The 20742-nt window shown below is 35.6% G+C and overlaps 1 protein-coding gene across 2 annotated transcripts in view; it reads left to right on the top strand.

Moving 5' to 3' along the window:
* PHF20L1 (PHD finger protein 20 like 1) overlaps positions 1-19942 on the top strand; it is a gene marked incomplete at both ends in the record, with an annotated part of 46558 nt that extends 26616 nt beyond the window's left edge. The window contains 11 exons of one of the 2 annotated variants that reach the window (XM_079533929.1): positions 154-360; positions 5786-6004; positions 6201-6257; positions 7814-7918; positions 8933-9097; positions 10149-10330; positions 12243-12342; positions 14253-14448; positions 14881-15247; positions 18560-18722; positions 19800-19942. In XM_079533929.1, the coding sequence (XP_079390055.1) occupies positions 154-360; positions 5786-6004; positions 6201-6257; positions 7814-7918; positions 8933-9097; positions 10149-10330; positions 12243-12342; positions 14253-14448; positions 14881-15247; positions 18560-18722; positions 19800-19942 (1904 nt within the window). Of the gene's footprint in view, positions 1-153; positions 361-5785; positions 6005-6200; positions 6262-7802; positions 7919-8932; positions 9098-10148; positions 10331-12242; positions 12343-14252; positions 14449-14880; positions 15248-18556; positions 18723-19799 lie in introns of both variants that reach the window. The other variant, XM_079533928.1, reaches the window with a different exon arrangement.
* Between the last annotated feature and the right edge of the window lie 800 nt (positions 19943-20742).

Genomic DNA, 20742 nt, shown 5'->3' with positions numbered 1-20742 from the left:
GAGATCTTTTGTGGTTTTCATCTAATGGGACATTTTGATTTACTGTAGCTAAAGCTGAATGCTGTTCCCTTGTTATGTAACACTGCAAGCCAAGATGTTATTTGTTGGGCTTTTGTATCTTTTTTTTAATATGACATTCTTTCTTTTATGTAGTACCTGATGTTGCTCATATGTCACTTGAGAAGCGTGGACCCTGTCTCCCTCTTGATTTAAGCCGTAGTTCGGAAGTCACAGCACCACTGTCCACAGAATCCACTTTCCGTAATGAGTATCCCAGTAAAGACAAGGAAGATATTCAGATGATTACATATCTTTCTTCCAAAGCAGTAACTGATGGAAGAATAGCTACAACAGCGTCAGGTAAAGAGATCCAGCGTACAATCAGTTAGGCTTACAGTTGTAGGATTAAAACATGCATGTAGTCAGTCACATGAAAAGGGGAGATAAGCTTTTTGCTTTCTGCAGGCTTGCAAACCTACATATCTTCAAGTGGTCCATCCATCTGGATATTCTTTGCCTTCCGCTAGCTTCAAGCTGTATTAGCACTTTCTCTAACATGCCTTAAGACAGAATTGATCTAATCGTACAGAGAGAGTGTGGAATGTAAGATGCAGTATTGCTTTCAAAAATATTTTCTGTTGTTAAAACTTGTTGAAGAAAAAAAATTGTTAAAAAAAAAAAAAATCATAGCTGTTTACTAACATACTAATACTAAGTCTAGACATACTCATTTATCTTGTAGCTTTAGCTTTAAATTTAGTAGAGTTTTCAGAGGCAGTCAGCATTCTTTCACCCTTCTGTTTGCAGTACAAATTTTGTCATTTTCCTGCTAGGAAATGTTATTTGAAAATATTGCTGAAATCCTCTGAATTTTATATGGATTTGGTTCACCCTCATCGTGCAAGTGTAGAGCCCAGTACGGGAACTTGGGGCTATATCTATCTCACTTCTTAATAGTTTTCTAGCTTCTGTCATTTAAGTGAATCACTTGGATAGAAACAATTAGATTCAGAGAAGAGGTCGTGTTATGATTTGCAGACCCTAAAAAAAAATTCTTTTTAGTCTAGTATATGCTAGATGTCCATATGCCCTTTTATTTTTTGTAAATAAGGCTCCTATATGTGTATCATACCATTTTTTAAAAATTTACTTTAATAGGAAAATGATTCAATAAAGTAGGAGAAGAACAGTGAAATTATTAATTATACAGTTATTGGGAAGCTTTTTGATAAATGCGTTTTATAACAAGGGACAGGTACTGTTACCATAAAGTATGTAATTCTGCTATTCTGAAAATAGAGCTTAGACCTATTCACAAGAAAAATGTGATTGAGTTTGCACCGAGCTGCCTGTGTAGTTGCAGTATTCTAGGTTAGTGAAAGATTTGTTCAGTGTGTGTGTGGCTGCCTTGCGTGTCTGCCCGCACACGCTCACATTGGCTCTGTGTAAGCAGTGATTGATTGCTTTACTGAGTTCCAGCATTGCTACTCCAATGTGGTGCAGAAAAGACTAAGTAGGATTTTTGGATCGATATCGTGTAGGTTAAATGAGATGACTTTAAACATCCCTTGTGTCCCTCTCTTTCTCTCTTCCCCTCTCTCTTTCTCTCTCTCTCCCTCAAAAGAAAAAAAAAAACACACGTATATATTAATCTCTTAAAATAATTTGTCAAAATGAAAGCTATAGAGATTTATAATAAACTTATTTAAGCTTTTAAAAATACTACGTAATTTCTCAAGTCAAACCATGTGACAATCTCAGCTTACTTCTGATATGTTGTATAGTAATAGAATCATGGATTACTGGAAAAGTTAGTTATGCAAATGTCTTTTTATTTCATGTCTTTGGCCAGTAGAATTGATTTGAGGAGGTGTATAATTGGCCACTCAGAGAACAGTATCATAATGGAAATCAACAACTTCTAGTTGCTGTCTTTTATTTTTGTTTATTAGAACTCATTTTTGTTAACAGGGATTTAACTTTTTTTTTTCTAGCATGTTTGGAGGATCATTTAAAATGTCACTGGTAATACTGACGGGCATTTTCTTTGTTGCCTGCTTCTAAAATGGGACTGGCTTGAAATTGAGTAAACTCTTTCTTCTGCATCTGTAACTATCCTTGTACATCTTGATTCATCCAGTCCTGGCTACAGCTGTGTCTATGAAGAGAAATAACATTTTATTTGTGATTCAAAAACTTTTGATACGTCCAGACTATTCTGGATTTTTTTTTTTACTTTTTAAAATCTGAAGTACATTAAATCCATGTCCTTTTATTGGTGTTTCTACTGTTAGATTTTACTGAAGTAGTCTGGACTGACTTGGTGATCTAGGCTTCAGTGATAGTGTGGATAGAGTTAGCTAAGTATGTTTAAGTTGAATATGCTTTCTTTTGTAATCAATGAAGCAATTAACTATAGTTTCAGAAATTATGGAGGTAAGTATTTAGGCTGAAATAACCTATTATGATCACTCACACTTCTGAGGTACTTCTGAGGTTAAGAGATACTTTATATTAGACCTAGAGATGTAGGTTGTGATTTCAGAAGTTTAGAATTCTGATGGGGCCACCTGTTGAGCAAATTGAAAAAGTATATTTACCTCATCAAAAATCCTGCATTTTAATCACTTTTCTATTTAAAAAATACTAAATGGTATCCTTCAAAGACAAGGAATGAGGTGTGCTGAAGTATTGAAGCATAAATGGAAACTGTTAGTATTATCACAGATCATTCACTAAATCACTGCACAAAATGGACCTCTTGTTGTTCTATAAAGGCAACACAAAAGCACTGTGATCAGTTCCTTCTCTGTAGTCTACTTGGAAATTCTGCGTACTTCAGTAGACACTGGTATGCTTCTGTTTAATTGTTGAATTGAGTACTGCATTGACTGTGGTGTTATACACTGAGCAAATAACATTTGAGCAAGCAGTCTGGAGTTTAAATTTCAAAGGAAAATATTGCTTGCAAGTAAACTAATATTACTAGTAGTTGAAGTAAAACCGTGAATTATGGTGATTGAACCCTGAATTATACTGATTGTTACACTTAAATGTTTATATTTTTGTTGCTAGGAAAGTTGAAACATCAAAAGCTCTGGAAAAGAATGTCGTGCAACAAAATAAATAATTTGAACATCATATAATTTGATTTGCTGAACTGACAAAAGCAGTGCCACAAAGTGTTTGTATGCAAACAAATGTGTTTGTAGCACAGCATTCTGCCTGTTCTCATGCTAGTGAGGTTTCTGCCACCTGAACCATGCCAGCTCTGGAAAAGCAGTACTAGAGACATGCTGGAAGGGAAACTGTAAATAGCCATGATTTGCATTTGTTTTGTTTTTAATGTGAACTCAGTCTTTTTTTTTGTGCTAGAAACACAAAATAAATTTTGTGGTAATGGAACAATGACATAATCATCAGTTTGGCAAATCCAATATTGAAATATCTTTCTCTGCTTTTAATTGCAGACTTCTCACATTCACTGTGTGGGAGGTGGTTGGGTAGATTCCTGAGTAGGAATAAAATGGGAATTTAAAAAAACAACATTAGTATTTAACATCTCCATAATGGGCATATTTTTAAAATGCATATTTGCCCTTTTGCTTTTGTTACTTGCCCTTCAGACTGTGATTGTCATCTTTGTCTAATTTTGTAGTTATTTGTAATGTATAATAATTACACAGTTGAAAACTGATTTCTAAACCTTAATTTTTCACTTAAGATTTGAGAATTATGAATTTTTGATCTATAATGTTCTGATTCTGTACTATTACAGTAGGTATAGGTTGAGCTATGTTAGAATAAGTAAAAAACGAGAGTATTAGTTTGTATGAATAGTGACAAGAATATAGCAGTATGTGCAGGCATAACAGTAATTTCTCTTCTTGGGTAGCCATACCAATGCAGTTTAGAGAGCTCTGTCATTGAGATGGGTGTTTGTGTGCCCATAGCAGTTCTCTGCCTGCAGTAAATATTCCCTCAAACAGTTACCTAATTACTACTTGCCTACTTTTATCAGACATTCTTGTCCTGAATTTTGAGATACTAAAATTTGTGTTGTGATTAGCAAACTTGGAATGTGTCTGACTGCTTCAGATCAGGGTTTCTTTTGAACAGTGAAAGTGAAATACTAAATTCTTCTAAATGTACAGACTGGAACTGAATTATTCTAGTCATTGTTTAAAGAGAGAATAAGTGAAATTTTCATCAAAATAGCAAACCAAATTGGGTGTGTTTGGGTGATTCTTTTATGTTCTCTTTAGAAACGAGACAAGACAGCATCAAGATATGGAGAAGAGCCACTGTTTTACTAAGGTGCTAAAATATATTCACTGGGTGGCAAGTGGCAAAACAGGTTGTTCTTTAACAGAGACAAATGTTAACGAGGAAACCAAAGAAAGGAATACTTGATACAGTGTTTCATGTTGATAAGTATCCCAAGCTAATTCTCCTTGAAATAGAGGAAAGCAAAGCTTAGGTGGTTCACCAGAGTCAATAGGATTAGGTTCTTATGTGTGATGTTTGACTCAAGCTTCTGGAAAGGCTCAAGAATGGACAGCTCATGAATTAGAAGGTCTCATGCAATTGAGCAGTTGCATTTGACTGCTTGCTTGATTGCGTAGCATTGTGAAGTCTTGTATTGTAGAGCTGGGGACATTTGGCATTTGAGAATGCTGCGTGGTGTGATAAATGAAGCAGCTCCTGCAGCTTTCTCACACTAGCTTTTTTTTACTGCTTTCCAGAGAAGGTTGCGTAGGAGCTGGAGTGAGTTTCATGTAAAATGTGTATTGCATCATAATAGAATTGGGTTGATCTGTCCAAGCCTGGAAAGCAGCCCTATAGAGCCACCAATAAGCTGTTAGTGCCTTTCCTCCAGAGTTACAACTGATGAATTTACTAAGTTATTTTAACATTGCCTATTCCAAATCAGCTTTGTGTTTTTCCCTATCTTGACTTCTAGCAAATCTCCTTCAGGCTTTTTATTTTTTTACTGTGAAGGGAGCTGATGAAGATTAGGCTTTCATAATTATGGTTGAACAGCTTCCACAATAGCAGTGAACACAGGAACATAGAGCTTATAACAATATCAGCAATTTTCTTTACCAGTACTTCTTTCTGTTTTTATTTGAGAATTACATTGTCCTGTTGGAGTATAAATACCAGCAATAAAATTGTAATTTTAGGTATTAATTATGCTAAGTTATTTCCTCATTTATATCAATTAAAGGTAGAGAAATTTCTAAGTGTAGCAAGCTTTACTGAATAGTGCAAAATAATTGTTGGTAAATGTTCAATCTCTGTGACAAATTATTACAGTAGCTTGCATGTAATTCAAATATGGATCAAATACATAGAATCAATGAAAACGCAGTAAACTGAAATATAAACATAGCACTGAGAATTACGTATGAGAACTGTTCTCTGTTCACATACTGGAATGAGATAAGTTGAATGATGTTAACAGTATCAGCACTTCTGCTGTTGGCATTGATTTCCATTACAGTGGAATGAAAAGGAAACAAAAAGGCTTAAAGTAGAAGCAGAAATAGGCTTTAAGCAGAAACATGATTTAGAAATGAATGCAAATTCCAAAACAGACAAGAAACTTGTGGCATGTATTGTTTTGTATGTAAAACTAAGATCTAGGCATTCATGTGCAGTAATTATATATAAAGTGTGATAATGTTGTTACCACTATGTGATGTTTCAGTGATCTTACTCAGCCAGTGATCTGGCTGCAATTCTTACTGAATGCCTAGTAAATCTGTCTTCTTGTTTTCAGCACCCTCGCCTCATGTACATGCCTTACATCTGGAATTGCCTTTAACCAATAGTCTAAAGTTACCAAAAGGGAGTAGTAAAAAAAAGAGGTCTTCCACATCAGTGAGCTCTGAAGGGACAGAGGTACAGTACTCTGTGCCCATAAAGGAGAAATGTTTTGAGAGTCTGAAGGAGAAAATATTAAAGAACGTGATTGAGAAGGACAAGCATTCAGAAGTTGGTAAACTACAATGCTTTTTGTTTCCAGTGCTTTAGAGAATAAAATTAACTGTAAATTGACATTAAAATCATCATTGTATTGCTTGTATGTATTATGTTATATACCAATAGATATTTTTGCATTCTAATGGTTTTTACAAGAAAGTGGGGTCATTAGTCAGACATTACACTTAAATCTCACATTCTTAAATTTTCAGGAGCAGTGAGAGTGGAAAGAAAAGGAAAACTGGAAGAGAAGAGTTCCACAACATATGGTATGTAGAGCAATGATATTTTTAGGAAAAAGGTAAAAGTCTCTAACATTTACTTGATGCCTCTAAAGCACAGATATAGGAGTGTAAAATATCTCCAGAGTTCAGCTGTATTTCCTTAGTTCGGGATCTTAAAAACTTTTAACCTATATGGCAAATTGATAGTAAAGGAATGTGTAAGAAAAGTAATGTTCTCAGAAGAAGTATTTGTGTAGTGCCTGTGAGGGGCCGAAGCCAAAGGTGGGTGTTTTTGGTTGTTGGATTGTTGTGGTGGGTTTTTTTGGTTGTTTTTTCCAGTTCAATTAGTGATCACAGAATCACAGGATTGTAGGGACTGGAAGGGACCTCTAGAGATCATCGAGTCCAACCTCCCCTGAAAAGCAGGCTTCCTAGACAAGGTTTCACAGGTGGGTTTTGAGTATCACCAGAGAAGGATAATCCACAACCTCCGTGGGCAGCCTGTTCCAGAGCTCTGACACTCTCACCGTGAAGAAGCTCTTACGTGCATTTGTATGGAATTTCTTATGCTCCAGTATGTGGTCGTTTCCCCTTGCCCTGTTGCCACACATGCTAAAAAGTCTGGCCTCATTCCTTTGCCTCCCACAGTGGGTCAGATCCCCTCTGTCATCCTTTCTTAAATAGACCCTTAATAGACTAAATAAATACTAAATAGACGCAGGTCACTCAGCCTTTCCTCGTAAGAGAGCTTCTCCAGGCCCTTTATCATCTTAGTGGCCCTCCACTATACGCTTTCCAGGATACTACAGTGGTACTGCATTTATTTTGGTGTGGTGGCCTATGAGAACAAGAGGAGAAAAAGGATAAGTTTGTGTTAGTAACAAAACATTTGGTAATTTGTGAAGTAAGAGGCCTTTGGTTTTCCCCAGCGTAAATATTACAGTTAAAAATGGAATGAGAATTCATATATGAATTGGCCTGTTTTTTTCCGTGAGGGAAGAGTTATGCTTCTGAACAGCACAAGAAGATACTAAGATTCAATATGTATTTATATACAAGAAATAATCCTTGAACACTGGCATTAATGATTTCCTTTCTGTAACAATTCAGTTTCCTTAGTTTGCTGTTGATTACTTAGAAAATGACCATGGAGTGACTGTGCTGTGAGATATATTTTGTCTGGGAGAACTAATAAATAGAATTTCTCTAAGCTAAAGTGCTTGTTCTTATGCATATATCAACAGTGCTGCTTATAAGTGAACTGTGAAGCAAGAGATGCACCGTAAATTTTAGTCAGAATCATTTTTTATGAAGATATTGCTTGAAAGTGCTGACAGCATGAGCAGTTTTGTGACAAAGAAATTTCCTTTAAAGCCTTTAAACTTTCTGTAAGTGTGAAATGTGTTATTATCACATCTTTGTGTTTGGGATTTTGTGCTATTGAAGGCTTTTTTCTAATAAACCACAAGTTAAATAGCCGTTGGAAACTACTTAATTAACATTGCTTACCCCACCGGAATAGCGTGAAATTAAAATGTTGAGCTAAAAAAAATAAGCAGTTTAGAGTGATGTTGTTTTAAAATGATCAAGTTTTCTTTCAGGTAAAAAGAAAGAAAAGGAAAAGGAGAAAAAAGAGAAAAAAGAAAAAGATCATAAATCAAAACAGAAAAAGAAGAAGAAAAAGAAGAAGAAATCTAAACAGCATGGTAAGATAAATGCAATTTTTGAAGGTGAGCCAAACCATTTGGTGCTTTTCTGACATTAGATATTAAAATTTGTTTCCCAACAACGTAAATACAAAAATTAGAAATTTCAGAGAACAGCTTGTGGCCTTAATGTTATAACTAAACTTGGGTCTGTGACCTTTGTTCCTATTTATAAGCTTGTCTCTACATGGTAGATAGAGGTATTTCATAAACCTTTTCTGTCAAGGTATTATAAACAGGTAATAATGGTTTTACTTCTTGTCTCTTTAGACTTGTCATTTTAAGCTCTTCAAATGTATCTACCTCTTATGTTGTTTGGACATTACAATAATTCTACTGTTTAATCTGTTGCTGAATTTCAGAGGTTTGTTGTATGAGATGGGGCCCTTTAGTGCCCTGGGAGAGACTCAAACAAGGCGTGTTCTCCTGCCATTGAGTTCTTGGGAATGAGCCACTGGGGGCGGAGTTCCTGTGAGGGTCCAGCAGAGCCCTGCAGTTGTTTTTGTACTTCTTTGTGGGTGTGTAGGTGTGCATTTATTGCTTAACTTGTCAGGATAATCTGCAATTACTTCTAGAAAGTGTTGTTGAAATGCTACAGATAGATCTAAGGAAAAGAGATCTACCAGTAGGATCTCTAAGGATAACAGATGATAAAGGATGAACTTCAGGACAGAAAGAAGATAGTGTGCGATTTCTTTCTTACCTATACAGATAAAATGTTGTAAGAAAAAGCATTCCTCTGTACATTCTGAGTCTGATAGATATGGGGGGGGAGTATTAAATGTGTTGTTTTTTAATACTTAGCTACTGAACTTCATTGTGTCTCGTATTGGAAATTTCTGGAAAAATTGTAACAATGGGTATTTGCTATTTCATATTCACAGCTTAATCGTTCCTAAAATCTCAATGTCGGTGTTTTTTATTTCTCCTATTAATTTTTTTTTGAACACTTTTTTGAGACTTCTCACAAATTTTACTTACTGTAACATTAACTTAATCTTGTTAACTTTGCAGATTATTCAGATTATGAAGATAGTTCCGTTGAATTCTTGGACAGATGCTCTTCCCCATTGACGCGGTCCTCGGGAAGCTCTCTGACTTTGCGCAGCATGTTCTCAGAGAAGAATACATCATATCAGTATCCAAGAGCTATCTTGTCTGTTGACCTTAGTGGAGAAAGTAAGTTGACTGGTGCAGAAGTTTCAATTTATAGGTTTAGTTGCTTAGGAAATATAATTTTAAAGAAAATGTTTTGTATAAATTCTTAATGTAAGTATAAGTTGTGACTGACTTCAAGTTAAGTAGTTGAAGCAGCCCTGCAAAGAAGGCCTTGGGGGTCCTGGTGGACGAGAAGCTGGACATGAGCCAGAAGTGTGCTTGCAGCCTGGAAGGCCAACTGTGTTCTGGGCTGCATTAAAAAAGGGGTGGCCAGCAAGGAGAGGGAGGTGATTGTCCCCCTCTACTTGGCTCTTGTGAGGCCCCATCTGCAGTACTGCGTCCAGGCCTGGGGCCCACAGTACAGGAAGGACATGGAGCTCTTGGAATGGGTCCAGAGGAGGGGCCCTAAGGTGATCAGAGGACTGGAGCACCTCTCCTATAAAGAAGGGTTGAGGGAACTGGGCTTGTTCAGCTTGGAGAAGAAAAGGCTCTGGGGAGACCTCATTGTGGCCTTCCAGTACTTGAAGGCAGCATATAAACAGGAGGTAGAACGGCTGTTTATGAGGGTGGATAGTGATAGGACAAGGGGAAATGGTCTTAAACTGAGACAGGAGAGGTTTAGGCTAGATATTAGGAGGAAGTTTTTCACATAGAGGGTGGTGACACACTGGAACAGGTTGCCCAAGGAGGCTGTGGATGCCCCATTGCTGGAGGCATTCAAGGCCAGGCTGGATGTGGCTCTGGGCAGCCTGCTCTGGTGATTGGCCACCCTGACTGTGGCAGGGGGGTTTCAACTAGATGATTGTTGTGGTCCTTTTCAAACCAGGCCACTCTATGATTCTGTGAAGCATAAGTGTTTAGACTCCTCAAGCTTTCTACATTGAACTTGTGTATGACATTACATTAAAAGCATTTGAGGGGACCATCAAGAAATCTTAATGTACCAGCAGTGCATTTGAGTGTGATTTTTTTTTTTGACATGTGCAAGTTAAGACTTCAAATGACAGAAAAATTGTTTTGTTTTTTTTAAGTATTGAGTTTCTTTACACACAATCTCATGACTTTTTACTAGACCTTTCAGATATGGAGTTCCTGGATGATTCCTCTACAGAGAGTTTGTTGCTCAGTGGTGATGAATACAATCAGGATTTTGATTCAACTAACTTTGAAGAGTCTCAGGATGAAGATGATGCTCTCAATGAAATTGTTAGATGCATTTGTGAACTGGATGAAGAAAATGGCTTTATGATTCAGGTAAAGGAATTAGGGGGTGTACTTTCCACATAAATTTTGTGCTTTTCAAGATTCTCTTCTAAGGTGTTGGAGACTGAATTTACATTGAGAGTTGTAAATAGAAGTGATCAGTAATAATAAAATATTTTATGCTTGATGTGATTCTCCAGCATATGCTGAACACTTCCTCTTGGATGGGTTTCTTCTAACCATTTAATATACAGAACAGGTTTGTAAGGAAGAGTGAACTTTTTTTCTTATAGTTGGGGAAAAAATGCTTTTCCACACACAAATCATTCTCTCTGTCTGCAGACCATTGTAGTTATACCAGCATTTCTGGTTTAGTCCTTACTTTTGACAGTACCTGCTATAGACACCTCAACTCTACTCCACTCACTAAATTCACTGCAGCTGTATACAAGATGAATGAATCTCTGTGTAAGATCTCTGCCATACGGATGTTAATATCAGCATCTTTGTGTTGCAAAGTTTATGCTTCATTTTTAAAACAGTAATTCTCAAACAAGAAACTACTTGCTCATTTTAGAAACTAGTAAAATTGTTAGCCTTAGTATAAAAATGTAACTCGTTTAAAGAGCGTGTGATGTCTGTGTGGCATCCAGCCATTGACAGGTTGCAACTACTGCTTCGTATGCATTTGTATTGCAATGAAGGGTTGCTTTTTCCATCTAGTAATGAATAATTCAAAGTCTTTGTGTCAAGGAATTTGTAATAGAGTGATTAGATCAGATGCAGTGAAAAGTGAGGAAGAACTCGGTTGTCAGTAGCTTTAAGAAGTTCATGAATTTCTTCTTTTTTCTGCACATAAATGAAAGGTATGTATTCCACTATCAATGTGGTATTGTTTCTATTGAAAAATACTTTATAATAAGCCTTTAATTGAGTTCTGAAGGAAGCAAGAATGGTTGACCTGTTAATAGACTTGCAAGTGAGTCTTTGGAAATTAAAGGAAGTTCTGAAAAAGAAGTACACAGACTGTCCCTGGAAATGCATACTAAAATGCAGTGGTATGATGGAGGAATTGAGCAGCAGTTCAGCAGTGGTGATAACAACACAGGAAAAAATGGACCAGTGTAGAAGTTTTTGGAGAGAGGAGAGGAATTTGTAACCATAGTGGTATGACAAGAGCAAAGGTGTTTTGAACATGCTGATGCTCAACATACATGTTACCAGAGGAGTGAGTTTCAACAATGAAACAGCAGATATTTAGAAATCAAGCAAAACACTGACCTAAGAAAAGGAAATAGAAGTGGTAGTTTCCTGCCCACTTCTTATACCCAGTGACAGCCTAATGTTGACCACTTGTCTCCTTTCCATACTTTGTGTCATTGAGAGCAACCAGTTCACTGTTTCTAAGCCTTCATGTCGTACCACTTCTGTTTTGCTCTCCTATTCTCTTATTTCTCCTCTTTCATTTTCTCTTCATTTTCTTTTTCTTTTAGATTTTCCATTGGTGCGATATTAAAAACACATCTTTCTAGCGCACTGCAGAGATGCTTTGTAAATATAAATAATTAAACTGAAGAGTTTTCTACTTTTCACTGTTATGCTGTAATGTATTACATTATCTTTCTACTTTACTGTAATATATTTTTCTGTCTTACGTTGCACTACTAAATGTCTAGGTGCTAACTGTTGAGTGTTGTAATAAAATACTATTAAATACTGCGTCTTCATTTTTTTTCTCCAGTTTGGAATTTGTGGGTGAGAAAACTAAAGCTACCTTTTAGCTTTATGTCTTTGCCTACCCAAACACAGATGACCCAAATATAATTATTATGCTCAAACATACTGTTTAAGTTAAACTGTTGTTCATTGAATTTTGATGATACAAGTAATAGTTTCTGATTTTTAAATCTGCTTAGTTTTAGTTTTTGCTTTTTTTTTTTTTTTTTTTTTTTTTTTATGTCAGTGCGAAGAATGCTTGTGTTGGCAGCACAGTGTATGCATGGGATTGTTGGAGGACAGCATTCCAGAGCAGTACATCTGTTATATCTGCAGAGATCCGCCAGGTATGAGTAAACCACCTTTATCTGCAGGTGTCTGCTTGGGTTTTCTAAGCAGAAGTGTTATACCTCGCTTGAAATGTTAAAGCTTTGTCCATTTTATGTTTGTTTCACTTCTTTGAGGTTAGGTCTTCTAAGTCTTACTGTAGCAGGGATTTACTTTTCTTTCAGTAATGTCTTGTTAAACTTGGCTAAATCTTCCTCATGACTTGAGTTACCATAGCTTTGTTTTTTGAACTGAATTATTTTAAACCTTTAGGTCTTCTTAATTTCATTGTACTCTGAAAAGACTTTGCAAATGAAACTTTCTTGTTCCAAAGTTTGCCTTGCATATACTTGGAATTGGATCTATTTGTTTAAATATATTTTTTAGATAAAAGGACTCATTACCACAGTACACATATATATGCTATGGCTGTTGTTTAATATTAGGATTTTGTAATGTTTGTGTTTGCCTGGAATTGTGTAAATAAGTTGAATATGTTATATATATGCAGAAGTCTGGCACTCATGTTAAACATTAGCACGCAAAATGCATCTTAAACTTTTAAGTTTTTAATGTTTCTTCTAACAATTGTTACAAATGTCCTCTAGTGATTTATCCAACAGGGTATCTGAAGCCCATTTGCAGAAGTGTTAAATAACAGTTTTCATTAGCTCTTCTTGAGAAGAATATTTAGAAATCAGAGCTGGATGGATGTGATTTTTTTCCATTTGCCCAAAACTGATTGTCGGTTGATAATATAAAGTCATGTCTTGTAGTTCCTTATGTGGTGTACTCTGAGCAGTCAACCCTTTTCTTATAAATAACAACTAATTTGTCTTGTGTTCTTTCCCTGCACTGTACTAGGTACTTCGTTATCCCCTGCTATACGGAGACTGTGTCCCTAAATTTTATCTTCTCTCCCTTCCTAACCATTACTTCTTTTCTTTCTATGTCAGGAGAAAAAGGTCATTCACAATGTCAGTATTTTAAAGTGTATTGGGATAATGGGCAGAAAGGAGATAGACAGGGTATTCTCCTGAAAGGTATGAAGGGCTTCCATCAACCCGTTCTTTGTTATGTATATGATGATAGTGTGATATGACATTGAGTGTAAGATAATGCAATCTTAGTCAGTTTGTTTGTCTGGGTTCCTCTCTTTAAACAAAAATAATTAGCATTATATATTGCTTTTGCTTTTTTTTTTTTTTTTTTTTTTTTTTTTTTTTTAATAATTAAGTTACCTTAGAAGCATTAGCTAAGTACTCATTAATGCCTGTTGGGTTAAAATTGTAGATGATATTGTAGCATGGGATACATAGAGGCTGCTTATATTGTTATCCTGTCTAGCAGTGTTTGGCTAAACACCTCTCGAAGAAGAGTGTAAGAATTCTGCTTGTCACATTTTTGAGTTTTCTCTTTTCATGAAGCCATCTTCTGGCTTCTTGTAAGTAGATATTAAATACACTGTTGAAGGAAAATACTTGTTAGTTTTTCCCAAATAACCTAGATGTTTTGGGTATAAGCATATAAAATCCACTCTCCAACACTTCCATCAGTAATTTAATTACTTTTTAACTTTTGCAGCTTTTGTAAAAAGAAATGTTAAGTGCCAATTATTTAAAAAGATTTTTTTTTGCGGTTAGATTGACGTACACTTGTACTTTAATCACAAAGGTAATTAGATTTTTCATTTCCAAGTGTCGTTTAGAGAGAGTGAGTTTTCAGCTTTGCTTTGAAAGTAAAGTAGCAAGTGTTCCCTTTACATATCCTAGAAAATTGAGTTTTAGATAATCAGTAAAATAATAAGGTCTTGAATCATTCTGTCATGGATATTAGGAGACATTTAGGAGATAAATAATTTTAGCACTTTAGTTTTAAATGCAGTTCTGTGGCTTTAGATGTGCCTAAATTTGTGAATTGCTTACTCCAGGTCAGAGGTGGAGTGCCAAATATCTTTACGATAAAGACTGGCTAAACAATGGACACATGTGTGGCTTATCATTTTTGAAAGAAAACTACTCTCATCTTAATGCCAAAAAGATTGTGTCAACACATCACCTACTGGCAGATGTATATGGTGTAACAGAAATATTGCATGGACTGCAGTTGAAGATTGGGATATTAAAGTAAGTATCAGTCCAGATTTATCAGGATTTATTGTCATCTTTTAAAATATATTTAAGTAGCAGAAGCTACCATTTCCATGCACGTTATTTTATCACGTTAAAGTTGTTCCTTATAAAATAGTTGAAATAGTTCCAGTGCAACATGTACCTTCATCTTCTTCAGCAGAGTTGGTTTATAATTTGTAGTATGTTTTTCTTTTTTGCTGTTGCTTGATTTTTTTTTTTATTTTTTTATTTTTTTATTTTTTTAATTGCTGACTTGGTGCTAATGGGGCAGTGTGGATTTATTCTGAATTGATAAGTGACCTAGCAGTGCTTTCTTATTTTTGATAATGGCACTTCTCTTAGCTGTTATCTATCAGAAGTGGATTTATAGTAGTACAGCATTGTAGGAGGAACTTCTGTATAACATTTTTCTCATCTTTGTTGTAGAAATAAACATCACCCAGACCTTCATCTCTGGGCTTATTCAGGAAAGCGAAAAGAACAAGAACAAATAACTCTTGGGGTAGAGAAAAAGATGACTTTTCCACATACTGTTAATCCAACTGAAAGGACATATCACAGTCAAAACCATAAAGAACCACCTAGTTTACCCCAGAAAATGGAAGACACATATATCACGAGTGAGCACAGTTACCAAAAGCCACAGAGTTTTGGTCAAGCTTGCAAAGCAGTCGCTGAACCTATGAGCTCAGATGATGAAGATACAAGTAGTTTTGAGGAAGACCAGGAATTTTGTTCAGAGAACAAAAACTGTTTACAGTATTCTTTTAAAGATGACAGCATGAATGAGCAGGTAAGTACCATCTTTCATCTGGGAAGTTTCTTAATTAGGCAAATATATTTAATCTGATAAAGGTCAAGTACATAAGTATTCAGAAATGTTTGTTAGAACTCAACATACTCTATCAGCACCAATCAGTGGAATCAAAGTAAGACTGCTGAAATTCTTTCAGCAAAGTAGACGTATTGGTGAAGTGCAAAATGAAGTATTGCCTGTGCTAAAACTGTTTATATTTGTTCTTTTCCAATGTTACAAAAAGAATAAAAAAACAGAACTTAAGTGTTTTCTGAGAGCTGAGGAAAACAGAACAAGCTTTCTTTTTTCTCTCAGTTCTATTTTCTACTTGCACTTTTAACTGAGATTTGCATTAGTGTTTATTATCATACCATACTCTCCTTTCAACAGTGATATTACCTAGAAGTCCACAAATAATTATGCCAATTTAAAAATTGTGTACAATTTCTTTTGAGTTTTTAATATTGCGTATTTCTTCTAATTAAAATTTTCAGACTTTTAGTCAGGATTACATTTGGTAATGTAATATGTCTTTCTCAGCTTTGCATTACGTGTTTGAATCCATTGCGTTATGGAAAAGAGCTGATACTTTGTAGTCTGGTCTTAGTCAAAAATTCTCTTTAAGGAAAAAAAACCAACGCAAAACAACAACAAAAAGCAACAAAAAAAAAACCAAAACCTTTCTGTTTTCTACAATATGAACTGTGAGAATAAATCGCTCAACTCATCCACTTTTCGAAGTACAGTTTCTGATGTGGAGGAAATGAGTAAGATGCATCTTTTTTCTTCTAATTCTAGTTTTAAATGTGGCATGTAAGCTGTATGATCTGAATGGGAAAATTTTGGCTCATTCTAGTTAGAATTGACTGCTAAATTGCGTGTTTATTCTCAGTTTGTGTAGTAAATAGACATGCAGCAGTATCAGATAGGCTTTCTTTCCAACTGTAGGTTATATATTTACAATGACAGTTTTCTTAGGATTAAGTGGAAAATGTGAGCAGTGAGAAAATGTTTCTGGTAGAGACTAAGTCCTATACCTGAAGAGCTGGGTGCTCTCTCTGCCAAACTGGGAGGAGATCCTTTGGGACAGTATCAGAATACTCCTTTTGGGATGCCTTAGTTCATCTTCCTGTCAGCAGTTAGCCCCGGTAGTACAAGAAGGCTTACTGTCTAGTCTTAGATGTGTTGAAGAGCACTCTTGATTTCTCCATGAGCTACTTTGTACTCAAGAGCATGCTGACGCTCAAGTGACGTTTTGTCATGAAGTGGCTTCAGTGTAAAAAGCTCTCTCCACTTCTCCTTGTCAAACTTCTGGTTTGGATTTTACGTTCTCCTTTCTAGCTTCCTGTCTTTTCCTAGTCATGGAATCTTAATGTCACAGAATGGCTTAAATTAGAATCTACAGATCTGTTGCAGATCTTCTTTTCTTTTACAAGTTATGATCAGATTATTTTATTCAGATCCCTTTGTGGACTGTACATTTACTTTTTCCTTCTGAAAGCGTGTTCTTGCCCCACCTGACTCTCCTACTTATTTCTTCTTCAGAAGTTGTTGTGTATTCTACTTCCTACCACCTCTTTCAGCACTTCTTGATGGCCTGTGTTGGTCTGGCTTCTTGGTCTCGTAGCTTAGAAGAGGGCCTGTTTGGTTTTAAGTTATGTCTTATGAACTGACCAGTTCAGTGAAACAGAGGTCATATAAAGAAAGTATATGGTAGGAAAAAAGAAAAAAACAACTTTGTTACTTAATCTGTAATTGTCTCTGTGTCAAGATTTTTTTCTTGTTGCCACAGACATCTGAAAAATACACACAACAGAGGATCTAGATGGTAGAATTGTGTAAATGAAGCCTCATCCAGCAAGGAAAAAACAGCATTCTTCTGTTGTAGGTGTACAGAAAAGTCTGAAAAGTATCAGAAATGGGGTGCTAATCTATATATAGAATATTCCCAGTGTAATTATGAGAGATGTAGTGAAAGCATTTTGAGGTATCTGAGAGATGGAAGATATTATCTGGTTTGAGAGTTTAGAAGCATTTATGATGTTCAAAAATGTTCTTTGGTAAACTTTGTGAATATTGTGAATATTAACAGCTTGTCCTCTAGGATTTGCTTACAAAGCTGCCAGCAGGATGGTCTATGTTGGACTGATTTTTTTTTTTTTTTTTTTTTTTTTTTTAAGTAAGACTTAGATGAAATAGTTAATTTTGGCTTATGAAGTGACTGAAGATCTGTCAGTTCCCCATTTCCTGATTTTTCATACTGTTTATGACTGGGAGAAGACATGCGAAGTCTGTGCTGATGTGACATGGAAAGAACTTTGGCGCTTTTTTGTACAAGTGTATTAAAATGATTAAATTCACTACTTGCTGTCACGTGAAAGCCATTCCTTGCCTTGTACTTATTATTTGTGAGCACGTATCTTGAGTTTTCCTTGAATTAAGTCCCTAAAACAGAATTGTTAATAGTGAAAGAACTTCCATCAGAAATGAAGTCATAATGAGCATGAAATTGAAACTTCAAATCCTTCGAAGTAGCAGAGATTCTGAACACTTTGATTAATGTGTTTTTTTCAATCTGGTGTACTTTCTTTGGTCACAGCCAGTGACTGAAACATCAGATAGATAAGATGAAAAATTTGTTTGCTGTCATCTTAGAAATGATTAGTTTCTTCAAAGCAAGCTAATCTTCCACATACAGCCCATTTGCATAACATGGCTGCACAGCTCCCAACGTTACTGTCCCTGTACCTGTCCCTGCTCACGTTTAATTCTGGCTAAAACTTGTGGTGGCAAGTTACAGAGAATCACAGGGTAGGCAGCAAAGACTTCTGTTTGAAACAACAGATGAATGGCCAATTTTGCAAAATAATGACTTCCGACATCTTGGATGTTGTTATTTTGTGCAGTTTTCATTTATTCTTTGCCTATACTTGGAGCAATCCTTTGGGTTTTGTATATTTCTGTCGATGTTACACTGATGCAGTTCAGCACTTCATGAATTGAGTCATGATTTTTATAAACAGAGCACAGAAATACAATGTGTCTACTGCATTAAACAAAGCTTGACTTGCCCGCACTCCTACTTGCTCTCCCATTTAAAAAAAACATGCTCATTTCTATGGAATTTGCATTTTGCTTGTTTTAGTCTACTGAAGTGTTATGATACATGGTGGCCGAGTATGCTTTTTGTCAAGGAGGCAGAAGTACAGTTCTAAAACAGTGTGATATTCAAGGGTCAAAATGAACACTAGCAATTAAATAGATGCTCTTAAATGGCATTTTTTTCTTTCTGTTGCCCCTATGAAGAAGAATTCTGCTGAAGGAAACACTGTGTTTGTTTGTAATGAAAGAAAAGGCTCAGAGGAACAAGTGGATACACATCTTCAATGGCAGCTAAATCTCCTTACCCATATAGAGAATGTACAGAATGAAGTCACCAGCAGGATGGACCTGATTGAAAAGGAAGTTGATGGTAACTGCATTTACAGATGCTTATTAATGTACCTATAATAGCTTATTTCATAGCCACTTGTTAAAGGCGATATCAGACTGAGGATTTTTTTTTTTTTTAAGTATTGTATTCAAAACTGGATACTCAAAATTATGTTCTGAGCTTGCACTTCTGGTTTCACCCTCTTCCGCAAGGTTTTACTGTTTATTAAAGTAACTTAAATTGGTCAGGACGCTTGAGCTCAAGTCTGTATTATCAGATAGATTTTTAGAAACTTCAGATGATTTGTCTGGTCTTTGTCCAGATGTGGATTATAAAGTTGACAGCCTTTTTCTGCAGCTGGCTTGATTGTTCTGTTGCTTGATAGTATTTAGGAAAAGTTTGTTCATTCTGCTGTCATTTTCAATTTGCTATATTAGCGTGTAAATGGATTCAGGAAAACAAACCAGGCTTCCTGGGAAAACATGCATGAGATTGTACTGCAGAAGTAAACATTGCAGCACATGAATTTACTCACTAGTTGTAGAAAGTTAGGAATGAGGGGAACTTGAGTGCAGTGTTTTCGTGAGAGTCCTTCATAATTTTTTGACAAATGGTCATTTGATTCTTATTTGCGGTCTTATTTACTGCTTCATATGAGGCATTATTTCTAGAAATACAAGGTTTGTCTATTTCCTTTTTTTATCTCTACAAGCATAGAAGTTAATTTAAAAACACTGAAGATTGGAAAACTGTTCCGTAGTCTGATTCTTATAACTAGGAGCTTGATTAAGTGACAGGAGTGAACCTAGAATTTCACTGATTATGACATTCCCAGACTGCTTCTTCTGTTGCAGATCTGTCATAGGTAGAAGGCTCTGGGCTGAAGTCTCTTTTTTATGTATAAGACAATAAATTGGTAGCCAAGGCTGTACTTTGCTCTCAGGTATCTATAGTAACAATCAAATCAGAAGATATGCTTGAATTGTTGAAAAATCACAGCCTCAATATTTTTTCCCTTCTCATTAAGGATAAAATATTAAAGAAAGGTTTAATTGTTCTGAAAATTGTTTCTCAGAGACTCATTCTGATTAATTTCTTCTTCATTTTCCTTTGTAGTTTTAGAAAGCTGGCTTGATTTCACTGGAGAACTGGAGCCACCAGATCCTTTAGCAAGATTGCCTCAGCTGAAGCGACGTATTAAACAGCTTTTACTTGACATGGGGAAAGTACAGCAAATAGCAACACTTTGCTCTGTATGACAAAAGGAAGAATAAAGAAATAAAAATAGGTTCTCTACGGTGAATTTTCTTACTAGCCACAAGACTGATAGGAAGACAGCAAAAAGCTGAGCATTTATATCGTTCTTCGATAATTACATTAATAGCCTAACGTTTTAGGGAGTGGAGAGGAAACCTAGAGTAAGCAATCTGTTATACTGAAAATCTAAATTTTCACATCCAAACCTCAAAATATGATGTATTACATACTGAGAAATGTTTGTATCTCAGTGTGATAAACAAGGAAACTTCTGCATACAGGAAAGCTAAACAGAATCTGCAAAGAACGGTTCTGCTATTTTGAAACATGTAGTGGAAAATTCTAAATCCGTGGAATTCAGCTGACTAAAACTTTTTGAACTGCATTTTTACAAAATTCTTATCAGTAAAAGACACAAAGAGATCTGCATCCTCTCTACAAGAAAAGTTTTTAGATTATTTTCTTTTCTCGTGAATGTTCAGGAAAGTGAGCATATTAGCTTTGATTTTGAAAGAAGCTACATGTCACGGTCTCCTTTTCAAAGTATTTTTTTAAATAGAAAATTTTATTACAGCACCCTTAGGCTCCTTTAAAACGTAAGTGGCAAACAGTGGTCACATGTGCCAAATAACGTTACAACCACTGGATTGAGATTTTCATTATGGCTTACATGAAGGTTTTTTCCGTATTCCTACTTGGTGCCAGCAATCCATCCAAAATTATATCTAGTTTATATTTTTTATGTTCTGTGGGGAGTATTCAGGATTCAAAGTACAATTTTTGTCCTGGGTAGCTCTGTTCT

This window comes from Tetrao urogallus (assembly GCF_951394365.1).
Source record: "Tetrao urogallus genome assembly, chromosome: 3".
Taxonomy (NCBI): domain Eukaryota; kingdom Metazoa; phylum Chordata; class Aves; order Galliformes; family Phasianidae; genus Tetrao; species Tetrao urogallus.
This window is presented reverse-complemented; position numbering and strand designations above follow the sequence as displayed.